We start from the raw sequence: 26787 nt of genomic DNA, 5'->3' as shown, positions 1-26787 counted from the left end.
CAGAGGGATGGGCTGGTGCTGATAAGCTGGGGGACCTTGGGAGGGTTGTGTCCCCTCCCTGGCCTTAGCTTTCTCACCTCCGAAAGAGAGGGCTGGACTTAAAGATCACCAACACACTCCCCGTCTCTAATGCCAGGATGGGGTACTGCTTCTTACCTCAAGGTCCCGGAGGACAGGGTGGTCTTCAATTCCTGGGAACAGCACCCGCATGGTATAGGTTCTGTAGTCCAGGAAGGGAATCCCGGCTCCATCCAGGTCACTGGTCAGCTCATGGATGTCCGTCTGCAGCTCGGCAAAGGCTGGCATGAAGAGAAGCCTGTGAGATGGCTGGATGGGGAGGCCCCAGCAGTCACCTCCATTTCAGAATGCTCAGAACTCAAGCCCCTAGGAGACATGAGCAGTGGACCATGATGGGCAGGAATAACTGGAGAAGCTATGTTTACACAGCTGAGATTGGGATGAATGGCATTAGCGTGGGAGAAAGACGTACTGCAAGAAACCTTGTCTTGGGGCTAAAACCTTTCCAAGGTGTGGGTGGTGGGGGGTGGTGGGTGAGGCTGTCCACAGGTCTGTGCGGCAGCTAGGCTAGGAGCGACTCCCCATATGAAGATGAAGGGCTTTGGTTTCCAAATATGCTGGGGAGGGGGATGTAGAGAGATGGGTAAGGGAAGGACGAGAAGCCATGAGGAAGAGTCCATTCCTGATGCTGTGTTTGGTAATAGATTTCCTTATAAGATGTTAAGAACAACTTCTGATAAAGAAAAACAAGTTTAAAGACACAAGTCTGGACCATGCGGCTCATGAGAGCCATTAAACCTCCAAATGGGGCAGAGACGGAGGCTCAGACACACTAATATAGTCCTTCTGCATAAATAGGCAGGGTGCTTCTTTGTCCTTCCTTCCTCAAGGTGATGCTACTTGATGGTGAATTATGACCCGCATGTGGGCACTGCTGTATGTGGTGGCAGCTCAGGCCTCCAGATGAACAGAGTGACAAGACCTCTTGGGAAAGTCCAGCACGTGGTGCAGCCTGAAGATGTTACCTAGTTCCAAAGCTGTCACCATGTTCTATCCTGGGCACATCCTCCCCAAGGGCCACCTTCTGCCATGGGGGTACTCAGGGGTGAGGTGCCAAGCCCTTCCCTGCTCCACCTTTCTCTTTACTGTGTGCACACTCACATATGTGTGCATGTGTGCACACAGACAACCAGGACAGATTAACACATGCTAGCAAAGAACAGCCAGTGTGCACTGACTACTAAAAAATATTTTTCTATTTACATAATCCCAAATGTAGGGAGGAAATATTTTGTGAACTCAGAAGGGACACACAAGCTCAATGTGGCTCTAGAGCCTCAAAAAGCAAGCCCAGCACCCAGTGAGCTGTGATGATCACAGAAACACAATATAGCTACCCTACGAACTGTGGACAGGGACCCCAGCCCTGCCCTTCCTCATGTATTGGGTGGAGCTCCACCCTGCAAAGCAGACTTCAGGCCCTCAGATTTAGGCTCTCTGTTCCCGGAGAATACCAAGACTGCTCATTTGAGACAACCAAAGGGATGTCACCTGGGGAGGCCTCTGCAGCCTCTCCTGCTGCTCGTCTCTCCCTGCACCCCCGCACATCTGCGCTGGCTGCACAGACACAGTGGTTCCTGTTACGTACATGGACCTCAATAGCAGCGAACCCAACTGCATCCAAGCGGAGCTTGCACCAGTGTATGTGTGTTTTTGGCATGCGCTGTCACCAAAAGCCCTGAGGAACACTCATCGTGTACGTCCTGAGTGAGGAAACACATGTGTGCATGCTTATAGAAGAGTGGGCATATGTGCATGAGCATGGGTGTGGCTGCATGAGCACTATTCTGAGTGTGTGAGCATGTCAGGGAATGTGTGTGTGTGTGTGTGTGTGTGTGTGTGTGTATGACAGTATGTGAGCATGTCAGGGAGTGTGTGTATGACCACATGTGAGCATGTCAGGGGAGTGTGTGTGTGTGTGTATATGACTATGTGTGATCATGTCAGAGAGTGTGTGTGTATGACAGTGTGTGAGCATGAGTGTATGTATGACTGTGTGTGAGCATGTCAGGGCGTGTGTGTATGACTGCGTGTGAGCATGTGTGCATGAGTGTATGCCAGTGAATGTGTAGGCATGTGTGAGTGTGAATGTCACTGAGTGTGTATGCATGTGTGAATGTGAGTGCATGGGGCTGTGAATGAATGTATGTCTTAGCATGTATGTGTGTGAATGTGAGTGCCTGCGTGTGGGTCTGAGTGTGTACGTGTGAGTGCACATGTGTTGGTGTGTATGCAAATATGAATGTGAGTGCATGAGTGTGAACGTATGTCAGTGTGTATGCATGTGTGAGTGCATGAGTGTGTGATGCATGTGTGAATATGAGTGCATGGCTATGTGGGCATGTCAGTGGGTGCATGTATGTGAATTGAGTGCATGAGTATATGAGTGTTCATGCACTTCATGCACATATGCATGTGAGCACGAGTGTGTGTATGCATGAGTGTAAGTGTATATGTGTGTGTGAATGTGAGCATGAGTATGTGAGTGCCTGAGTGTATGTCAGTGAGTGTGAATGCATGAGTGTGTGAGCATGTCAGTGTGTGTGGGCATGTATGTGTGAGTGCACGAGTGAGTGCATTGAGTGTGCATGCATGTGTGCATGTGAGTATATGTGTGAGTGTAAGTTCATGAGTATATGTCAGTGAATGTATTGTATGAGAGTGTGTGAGTGTGAGCATGTGAGTGTATGTGGGGATGTACGGTAATGTGTGTAAACAAACGGGTATGTTTATATATATCAGAAGCTCAGGCCCATGAAGGGCCCAGCTCAGTGTCTTCTGAGTTTGTGTGACGGATGCCCTGGCTGGCTGTGAAGCCTTCAAGGAGACCCTTTGGCTTGGCCCAGTGCAGCTGGCTCTGGGCACGCTGCAAAGTGCTTCTGTGGCTGGTCTGACAAGTCCTTTGCTGTAACACCCCTCTTCCTACATGCACAGCATAGGTTGCCCCTAAAGTCTGAAGCCAGGGCTCCCTCCTGGGGCCTCAGCTGATAATCCTGGGCAGGAGCTCCCCTTGGCTGCCCCCTCCCAGCTGGGGTGCTTGGCCCACAGGGTGGAGAAGGAAGGGGTTGGCTTTTTATCCGTCTGCAGCTTTCCTTTAAGTCACCAAGCGCCTCCAACATTCAAAGCTGCGTGCCTGCCACACATAAAAGAGATTCTAATCACTACACCTAATTAGAGGAAAGAGTACATTGCGGAGAAAAAAATTAAGCAGCGTAAATATAATAAAAGGTAGTAATTAACAGTCCCACAAGGCGGATGCTGTGTTGACAGCTGAAGGATGTAGAGAGGGATGGAATGGATCCACTTCCCCATCAAAAAGAGCCGTGGCTGCCCTGGTGGGAATCAGTGTGATGTGAGAGATCCAGGTACGGGGCCGGATTTACTCCATGCATAAATCTACAGCAAAGAACCGGCTCAGATCCTCCCAGGGTGAGTCACAAAATGATATCCTGGGGGTTACAAGAGTCTGACTCCTAAATTTCCTTCTTGGATTTTGTGTAGCTGATTTCACTTTATGGTGGTGTTTGTAATCTTTTTAATCGAAGCTGTGAGACACCCTTCCTTCTAAATCACAGATCAGCCCTACATACTTACCTTCTTGCTCAAGGAAGAAAGCTGAAGATTGCTGAAATGTGTCATGTTAAGACGCCCCCAGGTCTCCCCTTGACTATGCTGTAAAACCCACTCAGCCAGGATTCCAGGTCTGGAGGCTGCTCTAGTGAGGTGGAGAATGATCCTAATCTGACCCCTTCAAGGAGAGGGCGAGGAGGCCTTGGTTTCTCTGGTGTTGCCAGGGTGAGGGCTGTTTGGATATGGGTGTGGTCTGGGACACAGGCCTAGGGACTATAGAGTGAGAGGCTTTACGGGTAGGATGCACAGACTCCAGCACTGCTCACAGCTGCCCGGCCTGCTTGCTTGTAAATGAAACACCTGCACAGACACACACACACACACACACACACACACACACACACACACACAATCTCCAGCAATGCCTGGCCTGCTTGCTTATAAACGAGACACATACACATACATATACACACATAAACACACACACACACACACACACACACACACACACACAGCCTCCAGCACTGCCTACAGCTTCCTGGCCCGCTTGCTTGGACATGAAACATAAATATATACATACACAGATATGCACGAAACATATATACACACACACATGCACACAGAAACATAGCCTCCAGCACTGACTGTCTGGCCTGCCTGCTTGTATATGAAGCATATACACACACATCCATAGATGAATACACACACACACACACACACACACACACACACATGCACGCACACAGACACACACAGCCTCCAGCAGTGACCGCTGCTGTCTGGCCTGCTTGCTTGTATATGAAGCATATACATACACACACACACACACATGCATACACACATATACACACACCTCCAGCCTCCAGCACTGCCCACTGCTTCCCAGTCTGCTTGCTTGTATATGAAACATATACATACATATACACAGATGCGCACGTGGACACACAAACCCACATGTGCACACACACACACGGCCTCCAGCACAGGGCCTCTCAGTACCTTCCTTGCACTCCAGGGCCACACGGGACTCCAGGTTGTCCATCTGCATCTGCAACCGCTTCAGGGTGAGGTCACTTTCGCGGGACTTGCGTTTATAGGCGATGAGCACGGCCACGATGAAGATGATGAGGAGGCCGCCAGCCACCGCAATGCTGACGATGGCAGGCAGGCTGAGCGGGCTGTCGGGGGCGATATACACCATTCCCGGGGAATACTCCATGCCACCAACACGGGCCTGGGGCACATACAGCAAGAGGGAGCTGGGTGTGAGGACACAGAGGCTTTGGCAACAGTCCCGAGTCACCCATGAATTGGTGACCAGGGCAGGATGAGGGAAAGGAGACCAATCACTGGTGTTGAAATAGACAAGAGGGCATGAGGGGCTGGAAGCGGGACAGGCACAGCTCAACAGAGCTCACCGCTACCTGGAAAAACCTCACGTCCTCTTATTCAGGGGTGAGTTTTGTCATCTTCATAAGGAAACAGCACACAACTGGGACCTAAACACAGTCTGCCACCAATGACTGGCTCCCCTAAGATTTATACCCATTGTAAGGGTGGACAGCTGAGGCACAGAACATGATATTCAGATATTACAGACTTCCCTGGGCCAGCAAGGGCCTTATTCTTGAAGGCTTTCATGTTTGTGGCAGGTGATTTAGCAACTGCTTAATGCCGTTTTGCATTTTCCTTATTGTTGCACCAGCCAGCAGGGAAAGACTGACAGTACAGAAGGGAGAAGCTCAAAAGTGCACATGAAGAAGGAACTTGGGATGTGGGGTAGCTAAAGGGAAGCTCTTGGTGGACCAGAATCCCCTCCTGGAAATCCCTGGTGGCTGAGATGGAGCTGGGCTGCTCCAACCAGGATGGGGTTCTGCCAGGCTTACCATCACTTTGTGCCTGCCAATGAGGTTGGGGGACTCGCAGAGCAGCTGCACATCCGACACGGTCACGGTGCATGGCTTCTCCCCAACCAGCACGGTGTAGTTCAGTTTCACATTGCCCCCAGCCACGGGCGGGATCAGGTTCTTGCCCTGGACAGATGGGAAAGCCCCAGTTCCCACCCTAGAGTGAGGACCACAGCTACCAGCTGGCTCTCACGTCCTCCCACCTGGAGATCTCATCCTGCTGGTGAGCTAGTGAAGCCGCCACCTTTGGCAATAAGTCCAAAAAAAAAAAAAAAATCTGTGGCACGTATACTACCATTGACTCTTCTTCCAAGTGGGTAATCAATAATCAAAGCACTCCTTTCAGCTTATCCCAAATGCAGCCTCAACCCTTCTCAATGCAGAGCTGGAGTCAGTCATTACCAATTGATTTGAATTGTCATGAGTTTTAGTTAACTGTGACCCATATTCCAAAGGAAGCCTGTGCTGTGGTTTGCACAAGGTTGCCTCAGAGGACGCAGTGAGCCCCTGACCTTCCAGCACCTGGACTGTCAGAACCATAAAAGCCTGAGAGTCAAAGAGCCTCTCTTTGACTGGATTTGCCTGCCCTGGATAGAACCAGCCTGTAAAGAGACTTTTCTTCCCAGTACAAACTCAGAGAGAACATGCATCACTCTCTGGGCTACACTGCAACCTCTGCGAGAGATGCTGGTTGAGAAAAGTGGCAGGAGCCTGTGACTTGAACACCCCCTTCCATGCACCAGCCCCTCTCCCCACCCGGCACCCACCACGCTTGCTCCACCTTTAGGATGATGGGTGTGCCAGGCTTGAGCTCCAGGATTCCTGAGGGTCCAAAGGCCTCAAACACTGGGTTGGGATAGTAGGTGAAGTTGGTCTTGTTGAGGATGAGCAGGGACTGGACGTTGTCCAGGATGAAGCCAAACTCCTCGGGCCTCTCAGTCAGGTCTGACTGGTGGTCAGGACCCAGAGCAAGGGCTGGCGCCTGGCAGGTCATCTCAGTCGCGTTCAGAACCTCACAGATCTGCGGGAGGAGCCACAAGGCGGAGTCTATGCAGTATCTCCGCATACCCACAACCCGGGTGCGTGTACCGGGCCTCCCAGGACGCCATCGGGATAGCATGGGGTTGACAAGAGGATTAGGGATGGGTCAGGACCACACAAGTGGGCCCTCAAGGAACGGGCTCTATAGCTTGCATTCAGCTCCAGTTTTGCCTGTAGTGGGTGTGGCAATGGCTAGAGTCAGAAGAATTGAAGAATAAAGATATAAAACTCCAGGTACCCCAAAAGTAATTGCTTTTCCATGCCTGTACCCCAAGAAGTAAAAATGCCCTTATGTCTGCTCCCCCACCCCACTATCCTAGTACTCAAGGGTGTCACAGGCTGTGGATCATCAGTGTATGGGCAGGGAGTCACCTGAGTACTTGGGAAGCCCCACACCCTTTGGGGAAGCAACGTGTCGCATGGGCAGCCTCCATGAGCGCTGCCAGCCTTGCACTCACGTTGATGTGCTCCTTCCCTCCATGCTTGGCACGGATCTGGGGGTTCTGTATGAGGTCCAGGTGAGTCCCCCATACGGCGATGGGTGTGTTTCCACTGAGCAAGAAGAAAGAAGGAGGCGTGTAAATCGTTAAGTTCAAGAAGAGCAATGGCGTTCCACAAGGGTGACTGACAGAGCTCTATGACAATAAGGACAGTGATAACCGGGCAGCAGGGTAACGTTCATGGGGACAAGGATGACAAGCTGACTGCATAGTAACGAGGACGGCCTCTCAGCAGCCAAGGGGAGGACAGTGATGATCAGATGTCTGTGGCCATCCTTTGCTGAGTTGGTTCAGAGCATGGACTCCCCATGGAGACCCAGTCGGCAGTACAGCCCCCTCGGCTCTCCGAGACCTCCTCGTCTGCACCAGCTGCTTCTCTGCAACCCCTCGGTGCCTCGCCCTCCATCCTTCCCCTGGTCATCGCCAATCTTGGGACTTTTTAAACATTAGCTTTGGCCTCGTGAAAGCCTCGCTCTAGATTGTCCCCACCACACCCTCCAGGGGCTGAGCACAGTTTGTTTCCCCCAGGCAATCGTTCTACAAGTTTCCATCGTGGAGGCTTCAGTCAGGCTGAGATCTGGGAAAGGTAGAGGACCCAGGGATGCAAATGTGAATGCAAATGCGAAATGCTCTGGGAATCAGGACTCCTGCACCCTGGGGTGGCACAGGACCGCTGACGGGGAGGGCTTAGGAGCTTCACCTTGTGTAGACTTTCAAAAGAAACCTGGATACCATTGCCCATCCTTAGGGCAGCTGAGAAGTGGGCATAAAGGGTTGGGCAGTACTGTAGTGGACTGTGTCCTCCAGGGGGGCTACTCCAAGAAAAATGAGAAATAGCCTGATCCCCAATCAGAGGAGCATCTTTGAGAAGAATCTTGCTAACTAAAACAGACTTTAGCAAGTTAATTAGCTATAAGTTGATGAGTAAAGAATACTTGACACACACACCCACATTCATTTCCACCCATCCATGCATCTGCCTGTCTTTATATTGCCAGTTGCTTCTCCCTCTCCTTGCTCACATGCGTGCATGCGCGCACGCACACACACACACACACGCGCGCACACCCACCCACCCACACACACACACACACACACACGTTCACTCACACACAGAGGAAGATTCCTGTGAAACTCAGAGAGGCTCTTGCACACATGACAGTGCCGGAGATGACCTTCTGGGCTCTAGTCATCTTCCCAGTCCTCTCCATCATCAATTCAACACACATTTATCAAATGCCCACCATCACTGTTCATGAGTAACCCAGCCTGCTTATAAGAGCAGAGCCTTACCCCTATCCTCAGACTTTGTTAACTTAAACAAAAGCCCTGGAGCTGGCTGGCAGACCCAGACCATGTCTGTCTCCAGCCTCTCTCCTAGTGGGAGCATAATGTAGGAACAGCAGCTGAGTGCCAGGAAGGGTGACACCTCTATTTCTATGAGGATGACACACAGAAGAACTGAATGACACCACGCTGTGAATTTCGCAGAGAGTTGCAAAGTTTGTTGACTAAGACACAAAGGGCTGCATCAACTTCCTGGGGTCAAATCCTGGCATGGCTTTCTACAGGCGATTTTCTCCTCTCTGTGCCTTCTGGTCTTCATCTGCTTTAAGTTCATGGCTAAAGCTTAGAAGGTTTGAGCCTTGTAGAGTAACTGCTGAGGATGGCCAAATCCCATCTCAGCAGGCAAAGGCTGCCTTTCTTTCGGGTTTAAGGCAGGGGGTGGCAAACTCTTTCTGTAAAGGGCCAGATAGTAAATACTGTAGTCTTTACAGACCATATGGTCCCTGTCGCAGTTACTCAACTCTGCTGTTATAGTGAGAAAGCAGCTATAGACAATACATGTACAAATGAGCATGGCTGTGCGCCAGTAAAACTTTATTTACAAAAGCAGGTGGCTAGCCAGTTTCAGCCTACAGACTGGAGTTTGCTGATCCCTGGATTAAAAAAAGATTGTTCCCTGGACTGGACACACCCTGCTCCCTACCTCAGCCCGGGGAGCCTGCTTCTGCATGTACTTCCTGCTCACTCCCTCAGACCCTTGGGAACTGAAGCAGACAGTGAGAGGCCTGGACCCAGCAGGGGGCAGGGGGAGGGGGCCGAGCCAGGCACTGCACTGTACACGTACATCTCACTTCAGTCTCTCAGCTGCCTAGGAGGGAGTGGACAGACAAGGGACTCTGGCCCCATGGAGGTGAGATCACTGTTAAGGTCACTGGGCTGGTGAGCAGTGGAGCTGAGCTGAGACCCTTCCCACACTGCCCTGACACAGTGATTTCCCAGTGACCTCTGTAAGCCTTGTTGTGGGGTCCCCTCTGTAGCACCGTCTCATTCCCATGTGCCATCCAGGGCCTGGAAAGGCAGACTCATGGCGTGTGGCTGCCCCTTCTCCCCTACTGGGAGACTTCCCACTCCAGGGACCCTAGAGATGCTAGGATTTCAAAATCCATGGGTGAGTCACTGAATAGGCAGAGGCCCAGAAAGAGTACCCATTTTCCCAAGGTAAATGAAGGTCCCCAAGTCCCTGCCCCAGGGCCTTTCTATACCAACATCCAATGCCTGGTCCCCTCCCTCTGGGACAGGTGTTCAGTGCATCTGGCTGGGCACTGGGAAAAGCAGGGAACAAGACCTCAACTCTACCCTCGAGGAGTTTACAGCAGAAGGGAGGAGAAATGAAAGCAGGCAGCCAGGAGCAGAGAGGATGGGTGTCCAGATGGGGCCTCCAAGCTCAGGACACAGCTTCTCCCAATAGCAGACCAAGGAGTAGTCAAGCCTGATCTAACTCCTTCTCCCACAACCCTCAGTCTGAAGGTGGGACCAGGATTAGCACCTATGTTTATCAGAAGTGAGAAAAGTAGTCTGGCACCCCCAATGGTCACTGCAGCATGGGGACATGGCCTCCAGCACATTGCCTGTCCTTGAAGTGGAAAAGGAGGGCAGAGCTTGGCTTTCAGCCTGAGATTGGCACAGAGGTGCTCTCAGTGGAAGGAGGGAACCACAGTAGTAGAAAGGTCTGATTTGGGGGTGTGTTTGGAACCAATCCCAGCTCATCAGTCACCCAACCAGGACTGGGCCCCCTGAAGTCTCCTTGGCTTTTGAAAATCAGGGAAGGGAAACAGAGGTGCAGAAGCATTAAGGTCTGCTTGGGCCAGCTTCTACCTGATGATGCTCCATTCTGGCTCGATCCTCACGATGGTAGGGTCCTCCACGTACTGGAAAACAAGGTCCTGGTGGATCTTGGCCCTGTCCACCTGTACCGACACCTTCATCTCCAGCACCTCATCTGAGGACGTGGTGTTGCAGACAATGTAGGATGGAGATCTCCTGGAGGGCAGGAAGACAGAGCACTGGGTGTGTGGTGTTGAGGACAGCGGTCCTGAGTCAGGGCCCTCCCACACCGCTCCCTGCATGTCAGGGTGCTCAGAGGCCATGGGTGGGTGCTCTCAGAGAGAAAGCTGGAGAGCCAGTGTCAAAGACTCTCTCCTTGGTCATACTTTAGACAGGTTCCTCTGAGGCCTCTTTTCAATCAGGCCTCGTCTAGCCTGTCTAGCCCCGTTTTAGCATGAATCCGGCTAAGTCTGTTTGGGGAGAATCCTTCCACACCAGATATCTGATCACCCTGGCCTGCCTTCAGCAAGAATCATGTTAAATTGGTTTGGCACAAACCTGCCTACTTTGATGTCTCCTCTTAGTGATTTTCCATTCACTGAGCCCCTTATTCTGCTTGTTGGCTATAAACCCCCTGCTGTCTTTGCAGTATTTGGAGTTGAGCCCCATCTGTGTCCCCTGTTGCAGTAGTCTTGACACCAATTGCAATCCTGAGTCCCGAGAAAAGTCTTCCCTACCATTGTAACAAGTGTGAGAATGGTTGTTTCCTTAACACTACCAATGCCAGGCCAGGCCGGGTCTGACTTGGGAATTGACATAGCCCTCAGCACAGGTCTCTCAGGGAGGAAACCTCTCTCTAGGGAACTTCAGGCCAGCTGAGGGAACATCTCTAGCCACATCATCTAGAGTCCTTCACTGGATGTACCTCCTGCCTTGCTCCTACCCTCTAGGCTCCAGTTCATGGCAGGTGTGCCTTCGAGGGCTGCGCAGTGACACCAGGGGAGGCAAGGTCATCTGGTTGCAGGCTCAACCTTAGCCACTGGGGTTGTTGTGCCTACCATCTCTGAGCAGGTTCGGCTGGCTCTGCAGCTCCCGGAGTGGATCTGATCCTGGTGAACAGGCTTTAGTTGTAGATTCCAAATTGCTTTCTGGGGTATCCTATGATTCTGCAGAGTGCATGCTATGGGGGGTGGGAGGGCACCAGGGGCTAACTGCTGGGCCATGCAGCATGATGGGACCCATCCAGGGAAGGGAGGGCTGACAGGGCTCCAGATGGAGCTCAAATCCTCCTCCAAAGAGCATGTCCACTTTGTTAGGCAGGAGGAGTACTTCTAAGCCAAAGGTGATTGAAACGGCCTTTGCAAAAATTATGACGGTGAGGAAAGTCTGACGTAGAAACATATGACAGTGGAAGTCTGACCCTATCTTGCTTTAACCCTTCAAGCTACCCTTGTTCGTTCCTGGGTGCAGGCCAAGCTAACTATAGGAGGAATTTAGTTTATAGTTTAACTTTGTAACAAAGATGATAACAGCCTCTTCCTGAAACAAACCCCCTCCTTGCCTGGGGACCAGACAGCCCACCTTTGAAAAACTAGCTAATTAGCTACAAGATCAGAAATTATGACTCAGGAGGGATGTAAGCAGCCAGAGGCCACAAGATTCCAAATGTTCCCAATTGCTTCTATGGATAACATCACTATTGTAAAACCTAAGATTAAGTGCTTGAGATATTTTTCAGATCCTAAATTCTGACTGACCGGCTGGTACCACCCAGACCAGTAATGTGGCTCAACTAGTTCTTTGGTCCCACCCAGGAACGGAAGACAGCAAGAAGAACCTGGTTCAACTTCCTACGATTTCGTCTCCAACCCAATCAATCGGTATTCCCTACTCCCTAAGCCCCTACCTGCCAAATTATCCTTGAAAAACCCTAGTCTCCAAATTTTCAGGGAGGCTGATTTGAGTCATACACCTCTGATCTCCCATTTAGCTGGCTCTGCACTTATTAAATTCTTTCTCTATTGCAATAATGCTGTCTCACTAAATTGGCTTCATCTGCGCAGCTGGCAAGAAGAACCTGTCAGGTGGTTATACCCTCCCCTCTCTCTGCAACAAAAACAAAGCTGCCCTGAAGTGATTTACCTGTCTAACCTTTTTCCCTCTGGTGCTGCAGAAAGGGGACCTCTGGGTTGATTACCTGTGGAAGAGACAGGGCTGCTTCCCGAACATCACCACCACGTTGCTTCCGGCATTCAGGTTGGTGCCTGTGATGGTCACTTGGGTCCCCCCGGACATGGGCCCCCGGCTGGGCTTCAGATCTGAGAGAGTCAGTGTCTGTGTAGAAAGGATGTGGCCTGAGACACAGCTGGGAAGCGGGGGAGGAGGCTTCTGGGCAGGTGTGAGGCAGCACCCCGCTCCCCCCAAGCTGCTTTCTGGAATCTTTGGTAATGGTCTCCCAGAGAACCAGGGCAGTTTTCTTAGGCTTGTGTGGATAGGCAATGTTCCAGATGCTGAGAGTCTGCATGCCTACCTTAGTCATAGTAATAATAATGGCTGCCATGTACTTATTTTTAAGTGTCAGACTGTATGTCTTTATACTTATACATGTATGTGTATATATCCCTATATACACATACATATATATATATAATTTAATCAGCAATCAATTCTATAAAATAGGCATTATTATTTTACAGAAGAGATTCAGTGATGTTAAGTTAGTTTTCTAAGGTCACACAGCTAAAAAGTGGCGTAACTAAGATCTGACCCCAGAGCTTCAGTGCTCAAGCCCTCTCTAGCCTACAGCTCTGTTCTTGGGTAGTAAACTATCTCTCCCATAGATCTCTACAAAGAGCTGCCCAAAGCACCCAGTGGCAGAGCAATGGGATGTGACAGCTCCAGGGAAACGCAGAGAGAGAAACAGAAAAGAATCAGTTGCTTTCAAGGGCTGCCCCCAGCCTTCTGCCGGAATGGGACCAGTTCGGAGTCCGGGTTGGGGGCAGGGCAGAAAAAAAGCTCTTGACAGCTGGGGATTTGGAGTTGCAGTTTGTTCTTTCATTAGCATTTTAATGGAAAAACTTTCCTCAATCCCAGGTGAGAAGCCTGTATCTGCATTTAAATGAAGATTTCTCTCTCCCTTCCCTAGCTACCTCCTCCTTAAAGAATTCAGCACCAAAAGACAAACCCACTCAGTTCCTCGGAGCAGGCTGGCAACCTCCCCTTGGAGATGCTTTGATAGGGAAGCCCCAGAGCTTCCCTATCACCCGGCACATGTGCCTCCAGGTCCAGGAGGGCACACAGGTGGGAACACACAGAGACCACAGCTCCTAACCTGCCTCACCAGGTCCCGGCGCCCTGTCTGAATCCCAGATCTAGCATCCCTGTAACATGGACCAAGCCAAGGAACAGCTTGCCTTTGTGGCTCAACTGGAGACTAGGAAGAGGGTGGGGTGAGGCTGTGAAAAGAGCCCTCCCTTCTCAGCTCTGCCTGGATCTCGCTGTATGACCCTGGACAAGACATTTAACCTCTCTCATCAACAAAATCAGGGGGTTGAGCCAAAAAGTGGTGATCTCCAAGGCCTCTGGCAGTTTTCTTGTTCTGTAACCTGCAGTACCTCTTGAAATGGTACCTGTGCCCCACCTTAAAGGAGCCCCACCAACCTTCCCAGAGAGAAAAGGATGCACATACAGGCTTCGGTGCAGGGATGGTCCCAGAGAGACAGAGTGGAACTCAGGGAAGTTAAAATAGATGGGGGTGGTTGCTCCCTCACAGCCTGTGGGTGAAGGTTCTTAGAAGAGGTAGAGTGGGTAATCCCTGCAGGTATTACCAGGGCACTATCAAGGGTCTCACTGGTGGGGAGAGGATGTTATGGATACATGTTTTAGAGTTGTGAAAAGCTATTAATTATTCAAGCCATGCTTCATAAATATTTCATGGTGAGTTTCCACGGGAAATCAAATTCTGCATTACTGCCACCTCTTCACTTGGCTCCATGAATGAAGGTAGAGGGAAGAGGGAAAGCATTCCCTGCATGGAGACTGCTAGGAACAGCTGGTGACAGCCCAGGGTGCTACGCTGGGGCCCCTTGGCCTTGGCATTTGGGTTTTTGATGACTAAACCCACACATTGGATCCTGTCCTGATTGTGGGAGAGGGCAAATATTGCCCCTAGCCTTGGTACTAAAAAGGGTCTCCCCAGTATGCCCCAGGTCTTGGGGAAGGGGCTCCCTGGCTATCTCAGAACTCCAGGGGAACTAGGGGCTTCTGTGCAGGTCCTGCAGCATGTACCTCTAAGCTGCCTGATGGAGGAGAAGGCCATGAGGGCTTGGAGACACTGGGAAGTGTGATGGGGGGGGGGGGGTTTCTGTCCCTTCTCAAGGGAGATTCTGGGAAGACTCATGGGAACCTCTGTCCCTCACTTCCATCTGGAATCCCTAGAAACTCTATACAAGGGATGGGGGTGGGCCTCAATGACAGAACGCTTAAATGCAAGGGGCCAGAGAAACAGACCGGGGTCCCTAGCACTATTCCTCCTCCCTAAAAGTCTTCCCAAGTGGACATGTGGCACCAGAGCCATTCCTCAAAGATATTCCTTAAGTAGAAAAATGACACAAATCTTTTCTTTTTTCTTTTTTTTTTTTTGAGATGGAGTCTCGCTCCGTTGTCTGGGCTGGAGTGTAGTGGCAGGATCTCGGCTCACAGCAAACTCTGCCTCCTGGGTTCAAGTGATTCCCTTGCCTCAACCTCCTGATCAGCTGGGACTGCAGGTGCACACCACCATGCCCAGCTAATTCTGGTATTTTTAGTAGAGACAGGGTTTCACCATCTTGGCCAGGATGGTCTTGATCTCTTGACCTTGTGATCCCCCTGCCTTGGCCTACCAAAGTGCTGGGATTACAGGCGTGAGTCACCTCGCCTGGCCAACACATATCTTTGAGCTTCAGGGCCCCACCAGACCTCTGCATATCTGCCTTGTAGCAGCCTCTGTCAGCTGTCCTGACCTGCCTCTGCTTCAGCCTCTCCTCCCCACCACCCACTCCTTTCCCTCTCCCTCCACTTCCCATCTTTTGGTGCACTACCTTGTCACACCTTATGCTGGGAACAGCCTCCCACCACTCTAGATCCACATGGAAAATTACGTTCTATCTTGTATTATACAAATCCCATCTTTCCCCCCAGCTTTTTCTGGGAAGCCTCCCTTCATACCCTAAATTCGATCACACACCTCTCCAGGGTGGGAACAATCACACAGGCAAGACTGGACCCTTCCTGAGACTTTCCAGAGATGGGACTTTCCAACATGTAGCACACAGGCTCATTACAAGAACAAAAGCAGGAGCTGAGTGCATCGGCGGCACATGGGAGCTACTCAAGAAACGTCCTTTCTCCTAGGTCAGGGGACCTCAGCTTAGTCTGCATCTCAGAATTACCCGGGAGCTGTAGCATTGGATTTAATTAGTCCTGGCAGGAGGTGGCAGGGAGAGGTCCAGAGCACTTTGTTTAATGTCCACCCACCTCCACCCCAGGAGACTCTCCTATGCCCAGAGGTTTAGTGTTGTCTGTGCACTGTGGGGCTGCCAAAGAAAGGAAGGTCCTGGACTTTGTCTGATCTTTGATGGAGCCTCAGGGGTGGGGGCCTGGCTGGCAATGCAGGGCAGAGGCAGAAAGGCTTAAAGGAAGCATCAGTTTAATGAGGTGGAGGTGACTCTAGTCCTGTCCATGTTGTCCTCCAGGGTCCCTGCCAAGGACCACAGAATGGAAAACTGCTCTGGGCAGGTGGCTGGCCAAAGCAAGTGGCTCCCAAGACTGACTGGTTTGACAAGAAGGACAGGGCACAAACAGTATCCACTGAGTGGTGCAATGCAGGCAGACGCCTGGAGTCCCAGTAAGTGAGGTGGGGCGCAGGGGCTGTGGATATCCACAGCTCAGGCCTCTGCATTCACAGACAGAGGGCTGGGTCCCGAGCACAGCTCTGAAGAATGAGGAAGATCTGGCTCCTGCAACCAGGGGAAGGAGATGGAGAAGGTAAAGGGGCAGACAATGCAAAGCCTGGAGAAATAGGATTGAATGGGGAGGCAGATGGAGGAGCTCGGACAATGTCTTACAGGGAGGGGGAGCCTTGGCTCTTCTTGAGGTGGCGGCTGACATGATGTTAGATGGATTACAACAGGCTCAGAGGGAAAGGCAAGGGAAAGGTTTAAGGAGGTCATCGTGATGGCAAAGAGAATGGGAAAAGGAAGACTCCGGGACATGGTGACGGACTGATGTCAGGAATGAAGGGACGCTGAGCCACAGTCCAGCAGAATTGCAGGTCCAGGGGATGGGCCACTGATGGGGATGGGCAAGAGAGGAGGACAAACTGTTCATGGGAGCTGACAGCCTGGCTGGGCCATGTGGAGATGATGGCAGGATAGAGCCACAGGAGTGAGGGGCCTGACTGAGAATGTGGGGCAGAGGCAGCTAAGGTTCAAAAGAAGCATCAGCTTGATGAGGTGGAAGTGGCTCTAGCACTGTCCACGTTGTCCTCCAGGGTCACTGCCAAGGACCACAGGATGGAATGCTGCTCTGGGCAGTGACTGGCCAGGGAAGTCCAGTGCTTGCTTTGGCCACACAGCAGTTTTCCCCCACTTTCCTTCGGCTGCCAGGAAATTTCAAAGCCAGATTTCATGCCCAATTTTAGCAAACACCGGACGAATGTCATCTCTGCATCTCAGTCTGTCTGTCTCTTTCTCTATGTCTATATCATATACTACACACACACACACACACACACACACACACACACACACACACACACATATATATATGCATGCTTTATATGCAAATATATACACATTTCTCATCAGTTTTCTTAATGTCTATTGGGGTCAACTTGGAAAGTCCTTCATATGCTTTCAGGAGAAGGTGATGGGTATAAAACCTAAACAAATAAGGAAAACGACTCTTCCATGAGCCCCATTATACGGACATGTTATTCTCATTTTATGAGTTCCCGTGTGCATTCAGTGACAGCCAACTGCATCCAGAGGGTGTCTGGCCCTCAGAGAGCAGAGGTGGAGTAGATGCAGCCCCAGGCCCATCTGGCTGATCTGGCAGGCAGGGAGCAGCACGACACACATTTCTCTAAGGTTTGGCCCTGACCAGGTTCAAATCTGTGTCAAGTACTTGAGCTCAGTTGCTTTCACTTCCCCTTCGAGTCTGTGGCACCTGAGGGAGGCACTATGTTGGGTCTTACTCATCATCCTAACCTTCACAGCCAGGGCCATCGAGTCATACAATACAACTCAATTAAACAAACACTCATTAAATAATCTAGTGAGAGGCACTGTGCAAGGCGATCAATGGCTGTCAGTTGAAGAAGGAAGGAGGAGGAGGAGGAGGAAGGCAGATGAGATAAGGCGGGAGGGAGGGAGGAAGGAAGCAAAGAAAGAAGGAAGGAAAGGATGGAGAAAGGAAGCAAGGAAGGAAGGGAGAGAGGAAGGAAGGAGAGAGAGAGAGGAAAGAAAGGGGGAAAAGGAGGAAAGAAGGAGAGAGAGAGGAAGGAGAATGAAAGCCAAACTCCCCATGACATATTTCAGGGCATTTGATGGCCAGGCATAAAATCCATCACTTCAGGCTTCCAGCCTCCAAAAGCAGTTCAGAATTATGAGGAAATTATTCCATTACAGCTGTTATTAATCTGAGAAGCTTAGTTTTTCGTTCTTTTTTATTTTTATTTTTTGAGACAGAATCTTGCTCTGTCACCCAGGCTGGAGTGCAGTGGTATGATCTCGGCTCATTGCGACCTCCACCTTCCAGGTTCAAGTGATTCTCCTGCCTAGTCTCCCAAGTAGCTGGGATTACAGGCACCTGCCACCATGCCTGGCTAATTTTTTGTATTTTTAGTATAGATGGTGTTTCACCATATTACCAGGATGGTTTTCATCTCCAGACCTTGTGATCCACCCACCTTGGCCTCCCAAAGTGCTGGGATTACAGGTGTGGGCCACCGCACCCACAGAAGCTTAGTTTTTAAAATGATGGGTGTGTGTGGCAGGGAATGTGTTCATGTCTCCACTATCTCCAAAAGCCTCTGTCCCCTGGAACTACTTGACAGGCAGCCTTTGAAGAGATGAGAGGATCCAGGCAGGAAGGAATTTAAGGACTGGGGAAAGATCCTCAGAGAGGCCACGGGATGGGGAAAGGGGTGGGGGGGGGTGGGGAGGCAATGGTGTGGGTAGAGGGAAATGGATTGGGTATGCAGGTAAGAGGTAGGCAGGGGTTAATGAGGCCATGAAATAGGAATAATGGTGAGTGGATGCTATGGTTTGAATGCATCTTCCAAAGGCATGTCTTGAAAGCTCAATCCCCAATTCAACAGCATTGAGATGTTAGACTTTTAAGAGGTGATTAGGTCATAAGGGCTCTGCCCTCATGAATGGACTAATAATGTTACTATCACAGGAACGTGTTTATTACCAAAGAGTGGGTTTGTTATGAAAGGGAGTTCCACTCTCTCCTGCTCTTGGTCTCCTGCACACAGTCTCCTGACTTCGCTTTCTGCCACAAGGTGCCGCAGCAAGAAGGTACTTGCCACATGCGGCCCCTAGACCTTGGACTTCCCAGCCTCCAGATCAAGGAGTCAAATGAATGATTCTTTTTCTTTATCAATTACCCAGTCTCAGGCATTCTTCTGTAGCAGCAGAAAACATACTCAAACATTGGGGCGAGGGAGAAGTGTGAGGGTGATAGGATGGCATACCAGGTCACGAGTGTGCAGGGACAGTCCAGGGAACGGAAGCAATGGTGGCAATCATAGAAATAATAAAACAAGTGATACTAGCAGTCATAAACACATTGATATGATTTTCCAGAAGATCATGGGGTTGATGCCATTATTATCCTCATTTTATAAGAGAAGAAACTGAGGGAAAACCAAAATGTTGAGCAGCGTGCCCATGTTCACTCAGTTAGTAAGTGAAAGAGCCAGGGATCGAATCCCAGGAGTTGCCTTGTGAAGTCCAAGCTCCTGCCTACCTACCATGTCACACTGCTGCACACCCACCTGGGGACTCTGGGCCCTGAGCTAAAGTACTTACCTGAAGCCACACAGCAAAGTCTGGATTTGAATCCAGGTCTTCCAGACTTCAAAGGCTGTGCTCTCACACACTATAAGACAGGACTCTCATGAATTTAGGGAGGTTGCAGGGCAGGCCCTTTCCCCGGGTTTGCCAACAGAGCTCTCAAGGACCCAGCAATTATGATAATGAGCTCTGTGGCCTGTACCTAGCGAGATCACCGCCGGCCAAGACTCACCATGAAGTAATAGAGCTGCGAGGACCGGGCCATGAATTCAGGCCGACACACAGCCACACAGATCTCCACGAAGCCTGCGTGCTGGCTGGGCTTGGCCTCCCCCATCTCACATACGATCCTGCAGGGAGGATAGGAGAAACCCCACGGGTCACAGGACTCCCAGCCACGACCCTGCACCCCACAGCACCTACCCGGGTCCCTTTCTCCACAGTAGGACCTCAGGGATGGCCAGGCAAGGGAGGAAGGATGAGATACCCCAATTCCTCCTAGCAGGGACTCCTCCTTAATTGTCAGGCAGTGAGGAAACTTGACCTATGGGGTCTCCTTTGAGGGAGCCTAGAAGAGGGTCCCTGTGTTCTGACCCTAGATGTTGAGCTCCTAATTCATTATTATCTACTCAATTGTCAACTAGACTGGAGGACATGTTCTAGCCAAAAACCTTAGGGAATAGAGCTGGCTGAGTCCAGAGAGGCAAAGCCACTTACCCAAGAGCTATAGCAAGTCAAACACAGATGCTGGAACAGATCTGAGGTTTTCTGGTCCCAACCTGGGAGCTTTCTGCTCCCAATGCTTGGGCTGCCTCAGTGAAGTGCTTTTGGTTCCCAGCCAGCCTGAGCTTCCAGGCTGGGGAGGGGATACTAAGAGAGTGTGTGAGTGTGTGTGTGTGCGCGCGCGCACGCGTGCGTGCACGCGTGCGCCAACATGGATTTTTTCCTTTCTAAAAATTTTTATTGCTTTGATTATAAAATTTGTTCATACTCTGAAAATAATCAGAGTCAACAGTACAGAAGGTGGCAGTAAAAAGTGAGTGCCCCATTCTTCTTAAAATGTAAAACTATATATATACCTAAAACTTCAGTGTGTGTGTGTGTGTATATATATATACACACACATATATATATATACATATATATATATATCCTTGCAGATATTATATATAAACATATATATATGTATGTATATATATGTATATATAAATATGTATTCTTCATTTTACAAATGAAGAAACTGGGGCAAAGAAAAGTTAGCCAACTTGCCCAATATATAAACATATATATGTATATATATATTTGCATACATATAAACATATATTCATATACATATATGTATATTTATGTTTGTATTTCATATGCAGGCACACACAAACATACATGTGTTTTTACATATATATACAATTACAATTATAAACATACATATGTAAGGAAAGATATATGTGTTTTTTTAAAAATAAAAGCAAAACATAACATATCCACTGCTATAATCACTTCTGGTTTCACTCAGCACAATAGCACGGACCTTCCTTCCTGTAGACATGGCTTGACTTTTTTTTGGTAAAGACTGTTTTCTTTTCAGCAGCTTCACAGAATTTAATCTAATGATGGCACTATCATTTACGTAACCATCTTCCTATTGATGAACTTTTAATTGTCCTGATTTTTCTGCTACTCCAAATAATTCTGCAAAATGAACCAAGTGACACCTACATCGTTAAGCACTGTATAGCAGGATAGATTTATAAGGTGGGAACCTGTTGGGTCAGTTTGTGTACTGAATACTTGGTAGGTAGAGCCAAATAATGTTCCCACAAGTTTGGGCCATGCACTTCTATTGATGGTCTGCTCTTTTGATATGAACACCAGATATGAACAACCGCTTTAAGGTTCTTCTGATACAATAGGAAAAAATATTTTAATTTTAATTTTAATTTTGCAAATTGCTGGTGAGTTTGCACATATTTTCACATGGGTATGTTTTTAAAATCTTGCATAGCCCTTCCTTTGACTTTTCTGTTGAAGCCCTCTTTCTTGCTGATAGACTGTCTGAATTAGGAGTATTAACTTCTGTCTGTTATAAATATTGCAATTATTTTCTCCTCACTTATCATCTTTCAACTGTGGTTCCAGTGTCTGTTGCCACACTAAAGCTTAAAAGGATCTGTGTGGTTAAGTTGGTTGTTCTTTTACTTTACGGCTTCTATGTTTTATGTTTTTCTTAGAAACAACTTCTGAGTAAGGGTCCTGGACAAACGATACTTTTCCATCCAGATCACATAATCAATGCATGTTTGGTGTTCTTAAAAAAACACAGAAAGTACATAAAAGCACTTGTCATACTTACACAACCCCAAGCTGTACCATTCAGAAGGTAATTTTCCTTAAGACCATGGGGGAGATGCCATTATTATCCTTATTTTATAAATAAAGAAACTGAGGCAAAAAAAGATTGAGCAACTTGCTTCCATTCACCCAGTTAATAAGTGGCAGAGCCAGGTCTCCTGTCCCAGGTGTTTCCTTGTGAAGTCTAAGCTCTTGCCTGCGTGACATGCCACACTGCCCTACACCCATGTGAAATATCCATTGTCAACATTTTGATGTTTCTGTGGCTGGTCTTGCTTTTCTTTTACAAAATTGATTTGAAACTATATCATACTTGTAACCTGTGTTCCAAGAACCTGTGTACTCGCTTAATATGCTTTGAGTATATGCCTGACTATGACTCTTCTATAATATCAGATTGAAGGGCTGTGTAGTCTACTTTCCTGTGCTTATGAAATGATTTACGGAATCATTGATGAATTCCCTACTTTTAGACATGTAAGTCACTTCTGAGTTTTTACTTTTATAAATAAGGCTGAAATAAGCATTCCTGAAAATAAATATTTGTGGATTCTGGTGATTTAGGGAAAGTTCTAGCTGTCTGATGGCCAGGCTAAAGGCTTTGGACCCTCATTTCCACATTTCCTTCCAGGAAGTTTGTCCCAATTTCCCCTTGCACCATGAGTGAAGGAGTCAGCTACTTCTCATGCCTCTTTTGCACTGGGCATTAACTTTCACAAACCACCCCCTATTGTTTTGATTTGCATTTCACTGATTACTACTGCTGTTAAACATTTATTTTTCATATGACTTTTGGTTCTGTTTTTATCTCATAAATTGTACATTCATGCTCTTTAATCATTTTGTGATCTTTGCCTTTTATTTATAAAACCTCTTTATATATTGAGAAAAAGTATGTATTAACTGTAATAGGGTGTAACCATATTCCCAGTTTATCATTCACATATTTATTTTGCTTGCAGTGATTTTTGATGCACAAGTTTTAAGGTTTTCTGTACTCAAATCCCCTAATCTTTTTCTTTATAATTTCCTCTGTTGCAGTTATACTTGGCACAAGTTCCCCTTCTTGAAATCAAACAAATTTTCACCTGTATTTTCTTTTAATCCTTTCACAGCTTCATTTTTTTAAACTTAACCCTTTAATCCACCTGGAATTTATTTTGGTGTATAATGTGGAATAAGATCTGCTATTGTACTTTTTCCAAAGCATTAACCAGCATCCATTATTAAATGATCTTTCCTTGGGTGATTTGAAATAACACCTCTATCACATACTAAATTTGTACACATCAGCATTCTTTTTCTGGGTCCTCTATCTTATCTTACTTTACTGATCTAACTGGTATCATAATATTTTCATCATGTGGCTTCGTAATAATACTTTTGATATCTGGCTATGTAAATTCAAAGTAGGCTATTTTAAAATTCCCCAAATCACAATATATTAGCAGTGACCTACTTTGGTTTCGTTCTAGAAAGGTGTCAGAAAGTTGAACGAGCCATAGAAAGATCTTTCAGTAACTAAGTGGTGATGGACCAGAGAGGCGAGTCCTACCATGACTGGGTCCTTAAACCATCTCATCTACTGTGAGCATCTTGGAGAGAACTCACGGAAATCAGGAGAAAGTGAGGATAGCAGTACTGATGGTTCAGATTCAGAAAACTCAGGCAAGACCCAGCAAGCAGAAATGGAAATTGCACTCACATACCTAGAGAAGGCCTTGTGAAGAGTCAATCACCTACGCATACAGCACAAGCGACAAGATTTCACTCCAGGAGGTGTGACAAAGATGGTATGGAATGTAGATATTATATATTTCATAGCTGTGTTTGCTGGGCTGGAAAATGGTGCTTACTTATTTACAAGGCCGTGCATGATTCACGAACCTCCTCTACTAGGTGGGCTACAGGTCAAGGTCATTGGTTGAATGACCCATTCTGTGGGCCAGCAGACTTTCCAAAGAGAAAAATAATCGAAGGCACCCACAAGCCTGAGAGTGGGTGTCAGTTTCATTGTTGATCTCCATAGAGAATAGCACAGGATCAGCGCTGGTGGGGATGTGAGTGGGAATTTGAGGACACCAGAAGGAAGTGAACTCATACTTCTCTTGTAGGTTTTCATTTTGGTTTGTCTTCCCTCTGTGCCGCCCCCATACCCCAAGTAGGTAACAGTCACCTTTCCCTCTCAGCTATTTCTCCTTTCCCCCTCTACACTTTCCCCAGTATGGCAGCTAGCTGGCTGAGCAGGCAGGGAGTTGCAGGAGTCCACCCTCCAACTCTAGAATATGATGGAGATTCTCCTTTTCCATCCACAACAAGCTCTGAGAGCATCTGCTACTGACCAGGACATCCCTAATGCTAACCCTATCTTCCTTCCCCAGTGTCGCAGGCAGCTTCACTTACTGTTCTGCAGGGATGTAGCCATCCACCAAAGGGCTGCACTCCACGCCGGCCACCTTGACATGGGAGGCAATGTCCCGAAATTCCAGGCCCAGGTTCTCCCCTCGGATAGTGACCTTGGTGCCCCCTTCCCGGGGCCCTGTCACTGGGATTATCTGGAGAAAGGAAGACAAATAATTAGACAGACACCAGGATACTCCCATCACTCTCTTGCTGATGAGGCCAGGAGAGAGGCTGCTGGCTCTTCTCTCATCTGCCCCAGGGCCCGAATGGATCCAAGTCTCCAGGGGCACCCAAAGCCTGTGGTAATCAACATGTAGTTGCTTCTAGGAAAGCAGTCTGTGTTTGTGTGTGTCCCTAGGAGCAGCATTCAAAGCCCATGATACATCTTCCCCTTTCATAGAAGAAGAGATGAGGGGATGGAACATGACCAGCAACGCGACTGGGTGATTCACAGAAAATTGGGATTAATGCCTTCTAGCATTTGCTTGTTTTGGTTCTACTCCCAAGGAAAATAAAAACACCTCCTACCAACCTAGAGCTCTCTACACCTATATGACCCTTCCCACGTCTCAAGATCCTTCTCAAATGACACTGCCCCATAAAAGTATTCTTCCTCGCTCTCCATTTAAATTTCAAGGCACCTTCTTTGTGACATTTTCATGGCAAGGATTCTTTGTGTCTTGCTCCTCCTCCAATCCCGAGTCTCTGGGAGCAGGTCTATCTCACTCCTCCTTGTGACCTTTTCAGGAACAATACCATCTTTACGTCTTGCATTGTAACTATCATGAAACTTACAACAGTCCAAACATCTTTCCGAAATTATGAGCATCTGGCACAACTCCTTTGCCTTTATTGTTTGGCCTGGTACAGCATGGATTTAGGTTTAATTTAAATTTTACCCCTGTACACCGGTCAAAATATACTGGCTTTCCCTCCCAAATCAGTGTCAAAAACTCATGATTAAAATGTGAGGACTCAACATCTAAGTATCTGCTTTGAGGTGGGAGCTGCACAGTTAACACACAATCTTATCCTGACATCTCATGGGCCAGAGAAGGGCATGCTTCCATTACTGGTGCCTCTGAGCACCAGCACCTGGACCTTAGCCAACATCAGCAGGATTGGAATGGAAGGAGCACAGAGATCCCATCTCTATCCCTTTTCAGAATATTCAACTTTCCTTACGCTGCAAGGATACAACTGGAGATTCCATCCTGGGGTGAGGGTGAAAGACGGGGGAAGCAGAAGAACCAGGCTGTGCTGCCCTCCCCACCAAGTGGCAGCTTCGCCAGGTGAGCCTGCTTACTTGCCACAGTCAAGCTACCTCTTGCCTCCTACACATCCCTGTGCAGGTGAGTGTGATTGTGATCATGAGTGTGTGCAGGGGTGTGAGCCTGTGCATAAGTGTATTCCCACTGCAGTGGAAAAACAGCTTCCCCGGAGACACAGGCCCATTTCTATGAGAGGGAGGTGGACAGACGTGGGGAAGGTGGGAGAGAGTGTCTGTGTCCTTCCCAAATGCCTGCCTAGCCAGTCCCCAAAGTGCCACTGGCACCTGGCAGCCGGGTCCACATACTATTCTAGCCCTGGCTTGTCATTCTGAAAAAGAAGTTTTATCTCTGGCCTGCTCCTTGGTTCCCCAGTTTCCCCTAGGGCCAACGCCAGTATAAAGGCAATAAATAGCCTCTGTCACAAGGAGATTTGTTTAATTTGCCATTTCCTCCCTGTGATTTTCTTGGGCGTAGGCCAAGAAGAAAGCCAGTCCCACCAATTGCAGCAGACACACTGCCACGCGCAGCAGCCCTCCAGGATAGTTTCTTGTTGAGGGTTCTGGGAGGTGCCGTTCCACCAGGAGGTGTGAGGGTGAGGGGTGGGGACCGGGAAGAGGACATGGGCTGGGTGTGGGGTTGGGGGCAGTGGGGAGAGGAGAGGTCCACCTGTCCTCCTGTTTCAGATCATGCTGTAGGTTAATTCTGCAAATATTTCCTCCAAGTCTGAGAATCACTGTTTAGATTCCTACCATGCAACAGATTGAAGTGGGGACAGAGAGAAACCCTCAGAGCCTGTACAGCCAGGAATGTGGAGGATAAAGGGGCTGAAGCATTGGGCACATTTTGAAGGCCACTCCAAGGGGCTGCTTTGCTGGGTGAGTAGCACACCCAGCTTTGCTGGCTGCTCACCCACAAAAGCCAAGATTCTTCTTGCTTTCACACATCCCTGGTGCATGTGCACAATTTGTGAGTGGGGGTGTGAAGTCTCACATTGCAGTGGAGGAGAACAGTGACCTAGGAGAACATGACTCAGGAGACCTGGGATTCGGGACCATGTTATTGACACTGGGGTTAGACGATGTGTGCCTCTCTGAGCATCAGCCTGTCTGTCGGGAAGACAGTGATCATCATGACCTGATGATAATAACCCTGGTCTTGGGAGACTTTATGGGTTTGAATTGTGTTTCCGTTAAAGTCACAAACTGAAGTCCTAGCCCCAGTGTCTCAGAATGTGACCTTATTTGAAGGTGACGGGGTCTTTACAGAGGCAATCAAATGTGAAGGAGGCCATGAGGATGGGTTTTGGTACAATATGATCTAATGAAAAAGGGAAATTTGGATACAGAGGAGCCACACGGGGAAAAGACGGCCAACTCTAAGCCAAGGAGAGCGATGGGGAGCAGATGCTTCCCTCACAGCCCCCTGGAGGAACCGACCCTGCCAACACCTTGACTTTGACTGTCTTCCTCCTGAACTGCAGGATGATCCATTTCTG

At 48.7% G+C, this 26787-nt stretch overlaps 1 protein-coding gene across 2 annotated transcripts in view; it reads right to left on the bottom strand.

Moving 5' to 3' along the window:
- PLXNA4 (plexin A4) overlaps nucleotides 1-26787 on the bottom strand; it is a 466285-nt gene that overhangs the window by 49680 nt on the left and 389818 nt on the right. For both annotated transcript variants that reach the window (XM_039472947.2, XM_074379046.1), the window contains exons 13-21: nucleotides 24022-24173; nucleotides 19502-19619; nucleotides 12405-12541; nucleotides 10259-10423; nucleotides 7055-7148; nucleotides 6337-6576; nucleotides 5535-5681; nucleotides 4648-4882; nucleotides 157-299 (exon numbers count right to left, since the gene is read on the bottom strand). In XM_039472947.2, coding sequence (XP_039328881.1) covers nucleotides 157-299; nucleotides 4648-4882; nucleotides 5535-5681; nucleotides 6337-6576; nucleotides 7055-7148; nucleotides 10259-10423; nucleotides 12405-12541; nucleotides 19502-19619; nucleotides 24022-24173 — 1431 coding nt within the window. The remainder of the gene's footprint in view (nucleotides 1-156; nucleotides 300-4647; nucleotides 4883-5534; nucleotides 5682-6336; nucleotides 6577-7054; nucleotides 7149-10258; nucleotides 10424-12404; nucleotides 12542-19501; nucleotides 19620-24021; nucleotides 24174-26787) is intronic.

The sequence above is a fragment of the Saimiri boliviensis genome, chromosome 10 (genome assembly GCF_048565385.1).
Source record: "Saimiri boliviensis isolate mSaiBol1 chromosome 10, mSaiBol1.pri, whole genome shotgun sequence".
In the NCBI taxonomy this organism is placed as follows: domain Eukaryota; kingdom Metazoa; phylum Chordata; class Mammalia; order Primates; family Cebidae; genus Saimiri; species Saimiri boliviensis.
Note: the sequence above shows the minus strand (reverse complement) of the source record. Positions and strands in the feature narration are given on the sequence as shown.